The sequence below is a fragment of the Liolophura sinensis genome, chromosome 6, assembly GCF_032854445.1.
Source record: "Liolophura sinensis isolate JHLJ2023 chromosome 6, CUHK_Ljap_v2, whole genome shotgun sequence".
In the NCBI taxonomy this organism is placed as follows: domain Eukaryota; kingdom Metazoa; phylum Mollusca; class Polyplacophora; order Chitonida; family Chitonidae; genus Liolophura; species Liolophura sinensis.
Genome location: NC_088300.1, coordinates 40,473,326 through 40,484,865, shown reverse-complemented (window position 1 = coordinate 40,484,865; position 11,540 = coordinate 40,473,326). Strand labels below are relative to the sequence as shown.

At 39.4% G+C, this 11,540-nt stretch overlaps 1 protein-coding gene across 1 annotated transcript; it reads left to right on the top strand.

The window, feature by feature from the left end:
• The first annotated feature begins 253 nt into the window (after positions 1-253).
• Positions 254-7,550, top strand: LOC135468872 (E3 ubiquitin-protein ligase TM129-like). Its single transcript, XM_064747331.1, is given in 5 exon segments — positions 254-706; positions 1,728-1,976; positions 1,979-2,198; positions 5,393-5,552; positions 7,207-7,550. Coding segments are annotated over 5 exon segments (1,104 nt in total). The 5' UTR covers positions 254-474; the 3' UTR covers positions 7,450-7,550.
• Positions 7,551-11,540: the final 3,990 nt, after the last annotated feature.

The window sequence follows — 11,540 nt, the reverse complement described above, 5'->3', positions numbered from 1 at the left end:
CTAGAGTATGTACAACATGATTCTAACCATGACCAAAAATAATTTTATTGATGAATGTTGATTATATAGTTCCGCGTGAGGACACAAGTGACGTGGCTAAGCCAAAACAAGTCTACGTGCTTACATGTCATGAGCTAGGGCCTACATGACGTACGTGCATGGGCACACGTAAAACTGTGCGTAAATAGACATGCGGTGGCTTGGCTCGGTTTGGCTTGACTCTGATTTATGCAAACTCGCAATCAATAATGAGCTTACTATAGTATGTACACACGTTCACATTCGATTGTCTACATAGGCGTAGATACGTTTCACAAGCCAGCTAGCGGACGGTCTTTCTGCTGTGTAGGGACCCACGCCTACTGTCTGCAGACAAAACGTTGTCGTCTAGTACCGGCTCCATGATCACACCAAGAGCTGGGCCGGCTAGGCAGGCATATATTTATTTGGTTTTCTGACATTAGACTGTAATTGATGACAATGGCAGCATCTCAGCTGTCTGAAATCGGTTTCGACTCCCTGTTTACGATAGGCTACTTATGTTTTTGCGCGTGTGTTGTCGTTCCCCCAACTGAGATCGCGTCCGCTGGACTCACTGTACAGAATCTTCTGTCTCAGTGGCTGGGGAGTGAGGATATGCACTTTATTTATTACCATATCAGACGTTCAACTGCCACACTGATGATCCATTCCCTTTTGCCCCTAGGTAATGTATAAGCTGTGTATATGCATATATATATTTACATGTAAGATTAAAAGACAGGACATAGTACTGAGGTAGACTATAGATTCAGGCATTCAGCTCAATGCACTGAATGCTGTCGTTGTGACACGTGGTGGCAATGTAGTGTAAGCGTTCAACAAATTACCCCAAAAGGCAAAACATTATACAATACCCCAGACTACACCAAGAATGGTCCTAAATCATGGAAACTTTGCGAAATAATTTATAATTATACAAATTACATCGATAGCCTATTTACTTCCTATAATGTGTTGCTGCTTACTCGCCACAACATGTAGGGAAAGATAACTCTCAATGACGAGTTTGCATTTTTTCAGATATTTTGTTCCGTTTGCTTGCGTAGTATGGAGTATATTCATTCTCCTCACAACATCAACACATCTGCCGCAACCGACATCATTTTTCTGATGTGGCTGGACGATAGAATGAAAAAAAACAAAAACAAACAAACAAAAGCTTGAGCCTTTCTCACCTTTACATAGCCTGACGAACTGTTATACTCCGTTCCTTTATAAGAACAAGACGTTCGAAGCTGCAGTCGGAATACAGAGATGTAGAAAGGCTCAGTTGTTTATATATATATATATATATATATATATATATATATATATATATACACGCTCACAAAATGTATCTAATGTACAAACCGGTACCCCAAGTTTTTCTCTTGTGATATCACCATCATGTCACTGAAAGAATAGCTGTAGGTTAAGTTAAAGGAACAGATGGTTATGCATCCCATAATGATAGATCAAGCCTTATAAGTATTATGTTTATTGCTTTGCCAAACAATAAATAAATAAATAAATGGCATGAACCCTCAATACCCAACAGTTAATAGATGTTAGTCACATAGGTATGTCTGTATCCCATAAAGACTTAAAACACACAATTCAAAAAACACAAATTGAAGATTTCATAAAACTCACTTTATTCATAGTACCGGTACCAGTATTTATTTATATTTTTTTTCCTTTTTCAGGATATTACCTGGCTATGATGTCATTTTCGCCTCACCTGAAGCTGTATTTTCCATGGCAAGTGCACCTGTACTGGAAACTGTACCTGTTACAGGCTGCGCTCATCCCTTTGTGTGTGGTGGTGTTGTGCTATTATTGGTCCAGGGACAAATGGTCGAACCATCCCATAGCCAGGCAGCTTGCGCATCTCAGCAATGATAATTCCTGGCGTGCTGTAGCCTCATCAATTAATGTGGAGTTCCGTCGTTTTGACAATTCATGTCCGGTGTAGCGAGTAGGAGAGTATATGTGACTGACTCCTGGGTCCTCAAGACCTCCACGTACACTGTTTATGTTGCCCATCAGAATGATATTCATTTGACTCTGGCAGGTAGTGAGGAACATGATATCAGTTATGATGGGGGAATGAACATCCAGTATTTAAACATTACTGTGGCATCCATCAATGAACATGTGAAACCATTTAGCATAAGGTAACCAAATGTGTTGTACATTTCAGTTAGGAGTTGGGAATTACTTTGTGAAGTGCAACTTAGTAATGTTAAAATAGTAGCTCATATATTACAAATGATACATAAAACAAATACACCAATGTCGTTGCTGTGAGTTTAAGTTCAGCTCATGCTGGCTTCCTCTCAGGCCATACGTGGGAAGGTCTTCCAGCAACTTACGGATGGTCGTAGGTTTCTCCGGGCTGTGCCCGGTTTCCTCTCACCATAATGCTGGCCGTTGACGTATAAGTGAAATATTCTTGAGTATGGTCTAAAGCACCAATCAAATAAATAAATAAAACAAATACATGCAGGCCATAGTATACTGGTACTAGTTGTGCTAGTGGTTGATGGTTATAAGTGCTTGTCTTTCAGTCAGTGGGACACGCAAGGTGCTTATTCAAAACTGGTCCTGGTAGGAGAATTTGTACATTCTCACACTGATTGTGGAGCCTAGTGACAATAGGTGGTCCACGAAGCTAGTTAAGGTGATCATGTCATGCGATCACTGGTGACCGCTTGTCTTCAGCCAATATGGTGTGTATATATATATCTTCATGTCACGTAGGGGAAAGTTGGTCAGCAACTTGCCAATGGCCTCTGGTTTATCTCAAGCACTCCGGTTTCCTCCAACCATAAGACCCACTGTCATAGTACATGTGAAAAATTATTGAGAAAAGTGTTAAACAATAATCAAATAAATTATAATTACATGCATGAATAGTGGCTGCACTGCGTGTGGTTGATCTTAGAGATCTAATGCTATTAGGTACATAGTCTGAGACATGCCAACTGTTCTTTTCATACATTTATAATATTTTTATGTATTCCTCTTATTTCACTTCTCTGCAGTCACATTATCAAAACATTCACACACAATGCAGGAGCTGTTAGGTAAACTGTACGATGACAAATATCTGAATTCACTAGGTCTTCACGTCAGTTCAGTACCACCCAAACTGTTCGACTAATCAAAATGCATAACTGTGTGCAAATGGAAAGTCATGTAAGCCAATCAACGTTAGCCACATCACCACTAATGGATTTTAAGACAAGTTGAGCCTGTGGTATATAATTTATCAAAGATCTACTCAGTTTAGTGGTCATAAATTTATCAGTGTTTATTATGTAAGGATTGCCCAACATGTAAATCTTCAGGAAAAACTCGGAAGCTTCTGTTGTTGAGACAAATTGCCCACCTATCCGTTAAAGCACAAAACAGCACCTGGCTAAAACATATTTCAATCAGAAGCAGGACACTCAGGCTTTCTAAAAAGTGTCATACTTTATTATTTTAATGCAATTTAACCGAATAAGATGTAGATCAAAATGACAATACTGCACAAATGGCTGGTGTGAATTGAGGCAGACATCTTGAGAATTTTGTCCAATCAAACACTTGGTTATTTGATTGCCTGGCCTAAGCTGTGACGTAGCCTTTACTCATTCACTCCATCAAGTGACATGATAACTCAAAACTGCTGCATAAGACATCTTTTTGAACTCGTTTACAACGATTAATTTACGTATAGCCAAAGGGGCTATTTCAAACAGCGTTGTGCGACAGATCAGTATGATTTATGGACCACCACAGATGTAAAATTAGTTGATTTTCAAGCAGTGAAATATTCAACGATGGTATCACAAATTATGTTAGACAGTAGCATACTGTCTCGGCCAAAACCGCATTCATCTCCCCAGTAGACCTTAGACCTTCTTCTTAGACTCGCTGTTCAAATTATACAAATAAATTTTTTGTCGTTTATTTACCATTTAGTCAGCAATTTCTAAATAACAAATATCAGAGTCAGTGAAAACTTCATTAGGGATGTCGAAGGTTGATAGGAATGAGAAGATGGCATCTCACAGGATAACGCTTAAAATGAATTAAATCTTATCATATATTTTTCCCTCTGAATTTATTACAAATGAAGAACTAAAATTTCCCTCCTTCATCTTCCTAGCATACAAGGGATGGTTTTTTTTTTTCTAATTTCTTGGATAAAATACAGTAAAATTATTGAAACGCCATGTTCAAGATGTTTTTTGACGTTGGCAATAATTGGGTCAGCGCTTCTCTGGTCTAAAAAGCCAACACCACAAAATTAAAGCATAAAATTCAGCGACTGTTGAATTCCTTGATCAGCCTCAGTGTTGCCAAGGTTTATTTCCATTTGTTTCAGAACTAAGCATGAATCTAATTGAACAACAATCCTTTTGTAACAATTGTAATTTTGTAAATATTTAATAGTGGTCAAAATCACCAGCACAACCCCTCTGGAGGCTACAACCTGAACCAGGAACACCCCGGCTGTGCATCTGCAGACTACTTTAAACTGTAAATGTGATATGGCAGGCTTACTGTATCAACAGTTCAAGCAGGGGAAGAAATATCACTTGGACCTTCATCACCGAAGTCCACAACTTGTATCTGCCAAAGACAACTGCTTTGACTATAACACAGAAATTACTTTGACGTTAGAGAGCTAGAGTAAACGTGACGTCACCTTGTTCTCGATAATGGAGATGCGCTGAAGCTGTGACAAGATCAAGTTTCACTAAACTTTTACTGGGTTGGAAAAACTTTTAAAAGATCTTTAATGCCGGTTTATGATACTTTGAATGGCAGTCTTTCAGTGGACATAAATATTAGTCAAGTGCTGTCTTTCACTTTAATGTTATCAAACAGGTTTTGTGATGTGATTGGAGAGAACATTTGTTATAATCAATGATCAGTTGAGTATGTAGAAAAATATCAATAAATATGTTTACATGTGTAGGTGTTAAGCAACAATCTAGTTAATATATACATGTGTTAATTTATATATGTACACATACCTTTGTGTTCATTTAACAAAGTGGGGCCTCCGTGGCTCAGTCGGTTAGCACGCTAGCGCAGTGTAATGACCCAGGAGTCTCTCACCAATGCGGTTGCTGTGAGTTCAAGTCCAGTTCATGCTGGCTTCCTCTCCGGCCGTACGTGGGGAGGTCTGTCAGCAACCTGCGAATGGTCGTGGGTTTCCCCCAGGCTGTGCCCGGTTTCCACCCACCATAATGCTGGCCGCCATCGTAAAAGTGAAATATTCTTGAGTACGGCGTAAAACACCAATCAAATAAATAAATATCTCACTTAACAAAGTCGCTTATATTTGGACTTTCCTCTCTGTTGATTTCAGATTAAATTCCATGGAGTATAACGATCTAAGGTTGAAGCTCACAACACCTGTGAGGAATGCTCAAAATATTGTGATACAACAGACACTCAGTGACAAATTTCTTGATGCGTTCCGCAGCCAGATCAGGTCCAACAGCACAGTACAACTAAACGAAAATGTGGTATGTTTAGTCCTGTCTGTAGAATTAATACTTATACATACATGTGCAGAGTACATCAATCTGATGTGGTCATCACTGGAACATCCAGCTTTTCTTAAACCAGTCTGCCACAGTTTCCTTGCATCATGGCATGTGATCTATTAAATGGGACTGATATTTATAGTTTACAAACTTCAGACGGATTTGCTCAAGGGTAGTGTCTTGTATTTTGGTCTGGCAGCTGGCATTTCACAAGCTATCATGTTGGTGTTACAAACGGTAAGCATGGCTTGGTGTTAGCATGGCTTAATTCAGCCATAATTTGTCTTCACGGTGGTGTGTCATAACAAATTATACAACTGTGACCCCCTTTGCATGTACATGCATGTCTCAGGGTCAGAGGCCGCTTTTAAACACTTCTGCTGGGGCTCTGTACCCATGTTTGCAAGGCATCGTGGCAGTATACATTATCAGTGTAGTATCATGGCAGTACACCGTATCTGTGTAGTATCATGGCAGTACACCGTATCTGTGTAGTATCATGGCAGTACACAGTATCCGTGTAGTATCTGTCATGCTTATCTACCTGCTAAGTCATCTACGCTTGTCTAACTATCATGGCAGTATCTTTGCTTAAAGTGGTGTGATGTGCTGATATGCCGGCTGAGTCAACAACAGTTGTGTAACTATTATGGCAGTATCTTTACTTAAAATGGTGAGTTTTGCTGATATGCCAGCTGAGTCAACGACAGTTTTGTGTAACTATCATGGCAGTATCTTTGCTTAAAATGGTGAGTTTTGCAGATATGTCGGCTGAGTCAACAACAGTTGTCTAACTATCATGGCAGTATCTTTGCTTAAAATGGTGTGATATGCTGATATGCCAGCTGAGTCAACAACAGCTGTGTAACTATAGTGCAGTATCTTTTCTTAAAATGGTGTGATTTGCTGATATGCCAGCCTAGTCAAATACAGTTGTGTAACTATCATGACAGTATCTTTGCTTCAAAATGGTGTTATATGCTGATATGCCAGCTGAGTCACGACAGTTGTGTAACTATCGTGACAGTATCTTTGCTTCAAAATGGTGTGATATGCTGATATGCCCACTGGATCAGTGGCAGTTGTGTAACTATCGTGACAGTATATTTGCTTAAATTGGTGTGATATGCTGATATGCCAGCTGAGTCAATGACAGTTGTGTGACTATCATGGCAGTATCTTTGCTTAAAATGATGTGTTAATTAATTGTGCTAATGTACCCACTAAGTCAGCTACAGTTGTGTAACTAACATGGCAGTATCTTTGCTAAAATGATGTGTTATGCTTATCTGCCTGCTAAGTCAATGATGCACAGTCAGACATGATATTCTTCCATGTTGAAATGAAATTCCGTTCCTTATAGTCCTGGCTTCCGATCTTTAACTTAAAAATCCGTTTTTTAACCATTGATCTAACTGTAATGACGTTATTTTAGCTTAATTACTGTATCTGTCAGCTTAATCCACAATAGTTTTGTAAAGGCATTGGAAGTATATTGGTTGTCTGTTATGGTTATCAGTCAGCTGAGTCAACCATATCGTGTAGCTGTCATGACAGTATCTGCCTATCTGTTATTTTTATCTGGTATCTAAGTACATTACTGCTGTGTAACTGTTGGGTCTTCTTTCAACAGGAGGTAGAGCAGTGCATTGGCTGTATGCAGAAGCCAGCAGATGTGACCTTACAGAAGCAGTGTGATGGAGAAGAATGCCAGAATTGTTACTGCAGACCTATGTGGTGTCTAGAGTGTATGGGCAAGTGGTTTGCTAGTCGCCAAAATCAGCAGCACCCCCAGACTTGGTTAGGGGGTAAATCTCCATGTCCAACGTGCAGAGCTGTGTTTTGTGTGCTGGATGTGTGCCTTATTAACGCGTAATTCCTGCCCTGTCGATGGCCAACGATACCTATTTGTCCTGTCAGTTTTAATATACTTGGGACCTGTCAGATCCTATCACATGTATTATGTGCCCCTCTCCCCCCCCCACTTCTTGAAAAGAAGGGATTCATTATATACTGATTGGTTTTCTGTGGTTTCTTGGTTATGGTACCATGGGTGTGTGGATCAGATCTGCTAATGTCTTGAAAACTACCTGCAGCACAGTCATGAAGCTCACAGGTTACCATGGTTACATTGGGGATTCAATCATCGGAAAAATAAATATTGTTTGCTTTTTATAAAATTTTGTGGACTTGATTGTGTTGTATTGTAATTTGTCCATATCTCAGGAGAATGATGAAATGAAGATTGCATGTCTATTGTGTATGTGAGTGTAAACCTGAAAAATCTGCTCTGTGAAACCTCAGATTTAATTTCAAAAGAGCTGCAAACTGTAATCTGATTGGTCATTGATTCTTGTCCATTATCTATTTGAAATATTGTCAGATTTTGATAAAGGTACATTTTGTGGTGGCTCAGAAGCAAGTTAAAAAAAACAGCTGGATCAATCCATGTGCAGGTATAATTTTGATGGCTGCTTTCCATGCTACATGTATGAACTGCTCCACATATTGTCTGATTTTGATAATGGTACATTTTGTGGTGGCTCAGAAGCAAGTTAAAAAAAACAGCTGGATCCATCCCTGTGCAGGTATAATTTTGATGGCTGCTTTCCATGCTACATGTATGAACTGCTCCACATGTTGTCAGATTTTGATAAAGGTACATTTTGTGGTGGCTCAGAAGCAAGTTAAAAAACAGCTGGATCAATCCATGTGCAGGTATAATTTTGATGGCTGCTTTCCATGCTACATGTATGAACTGCTCCACATATTGTCTGATTTTGATAATGGTACATTTTGTGGTGGCTCAGAAACAAGTTAAAAAAACAGCTGGATACATCCATGTGCAGGTATAATTTTGATGGCTGCTTTCCATGCTACATGTATGAACTGCTCTAATATTGTCAGATTTTGTAGAGGTACATTTTGTGGTGGCTCAGAAGCAAGTTAAAAAAAACAGCTGGATCCATCCCTGTGCAGGTATAATTTTGATGGCTGCTTTCCATGCTACATGTATAGACTGCTCCACATATTGTCAGATTTTGATAATGGTACATTTTGTGGTGGCTCAGAAGCAAGTTAAAAAACAGCTGGATCCATCCATGTGCAGGTATGATTTTGATGGCTGCTTTCCATGCTACATGTATGAACTGCTCCACATATTGTCTGATTTTGATAAAGGTACATTTTGTGGTGGCTCAGAAGCAAGTTAAAAAACAGCTGGATCCATCCATGTGCAGGTATAATTTTGATGGCTGCTTTCCATGCTACATGTATGAACTGCTCCACATATTGTCAGATTTTGATAAAGGTACATTTTGTGGTGGCTCAGAAGCAAGTTAAAAAAAAAACAGCTGGATCCATCCATGTGCAGGTATAATTTTTTTGGCTCCTTTCTATGCTACATGTATGAACTGCTCCACATATTGTCTGATTGGGAGAAAAACTTGCCTGCAGTTTAATTTGTTTGAAACCAGCCCGATTTGTGCTAATGTTTTGCATATTTAATGATTTGCTTTATTCCAACTAGTTTTTGCTTTCCAGGCTGTAACTGATCCAAATATTGTTGAAATTTGACAAAATGTTTGTGCACAAGCTCATTTTCAACAGAAGCCAGCAAATATTTATTTGACATGAGAGCTACAAATGCTTTAACTGTTTGGTGTGGTAGATCTCGGATGTAGTATGATATCTCCCAGGGTAGATGTAGTCGTGCTGACTATGGAAACCTTTGTGTTCTGTGCAGCCAGTGATGGGTGAGCTACTGTGGCTCATTCTTATATCCCTTACTTCAGATTTATTTGTCTATGAACTGACATCAGTGCTGTATTTAAAGGAAATTCATACAAATTACAAAACTGCAACATAAGACGAAATTTTGTGAAGGAAAGGCCATTTAAAACAAACACTAATTAGCGTATCATTATAAAGTAATGATTTCTTTGACACACAAACTACACCTCTGAAACCAGACGCAAAATGTTGAGCATTACCCATATAATAAGAATCATCAACAAGATTATGTTGCGGAAAAGGTCACTTCAGACAAGGTCAAAGGTTAATTGGCACCGTACGCAATTTGAGCAACGATCTAGGATGGTTGTGAGTTTAAGTCCAGCTTATACTGGTTTCCTCTTTGACAGCAACCTGCGGATGGTTGTGGCTTTACCTCGCGGTCTGTCCGATTTCTTCTCATTAAAATGCTGACTATGGTCGTGTAAGTGAAATCTTCTTAAGTACGGCGTAAAACGCCTGTCTAATAAGTCAGATAAGAGTGGCATTTGTGCTGGAAAGGTCGTTTACGAAAAAGTCCTAGATCGATTTGCACTGGATGTCTTTTGATTCTACTTTATTGGACATGGAACCCATAGAAATGAAACCATGGAAAATGGTTTTTCCGCTATGTCAATATCGCCTTATCACCAACATCAGATCCTGTATGGTGGAAAAGCCACTTAAGACTAGATCAAACGTAACTTCACTGTGGGAACCATCTCCTCGTTGATGTGCATGTCACTGATAGCAAAATTTATACGGAAATCTTGAACACGGAGGACACTGCGGTCACCGTGATGAAAAACTAAGTGATGTCATAGAACACAAAAATTTATCTTGATCTTTATACACGTTCATTCTCTCCATCTAAAGTGTGAATAAAATGATCATAACCAACACCTAAAATAGTTTTCATGCTGGCTTCCTCTCTGGTCCTACGTGGGAAGGTCTCTCAGCAACCTGCGGATGGCCGTGGGTTTCTCCCGGGCTCTGCCCGGTTTCCACCCACTATAATGCTGGCCGCCGTCGTATAAGTGAAATATTTTTGAGTACGGCGTAAAATACCAATCAAATAAATAAATAAATAAAACAATTTTATGGATGAATGCGGCTTAAATAATTCGGCGGGGGCGTATTTAATCACTTTAATCCATTCTGAAACAGAGCTATACCCTGTCGGTCTCACATAATATGGCACCAGCAATTAATGGTCAATCATGTATTTAAATTCAAGGATCCATATAAACATTCGTTTATGCCTAGAATTGAAGGAAACCCCATGAAACACTCCGGGGGAAAACGCAGCATCACTTACAGTTTTTCTCTCCTTCTGAAGAAGCAGATTGGAGTATTGACAATAGCAGCATTGTACCTTAAAGGCATATTAGTCATTTCCTGGAGATTCAGAGGTACCGGACATTCTTCGATAGACAGATACATGTAAGGTATGCTTTAGCTTAATTTTCTAAGCGAGGTTCGCTGCCTGGCCGTGTAAATGATGTCGCCATGGTAATCTACCAGCTTTCTTCCATCGAGATAAGAAACACTATACCAAATGTATACATTCATCGCTGAAGAACTTCCCTTAGGTGGTAGGAGCGTTAACTGGAAACTCAGGGATTGCTGGTTCATATCCCAGGTTGTAAGCCCAGTCACATAATTATTACTAAGGTTATATTATCTTTTGATTTTTCTTTTAATGATAATCAACAACATTTGTATATCAGCATATCTCAAATTGCATGAACATAACTTACTTTGATGTGGACCGCTCCGGTGGCCTAAAGGTTAGAGCGTCCGCGTCGAAGTCGGCCTTAGAGGTTAGAGAATGGAAACATGACTGGCTGACCTGGTGTCAGTATAATGTGACTGGGCGGGGTGTCATGTCTGGTGTCTTCGGTATGATACGTCAGTGGCGGCAGCACTTTGGCAGTAAGGACTTGCCATGCCACAAGAAGACACAATGTATGTAAACACACCTAATGACTCGTTGTCATATGGCTGAAATTGTGACGTACATTGCATTAAACCCATTGCATACATACATATGTACTCTGATGTGCTGTAGAGTGGCGACTACAAGTCACAAAAATATCTTGACTGGAAAATCTTGTATCATACTTACTGTAAAGCTTCTGGAGAAAACTTGAACATGTAGCCTACTTACAACACACATACAAGCACAGCAGGCTG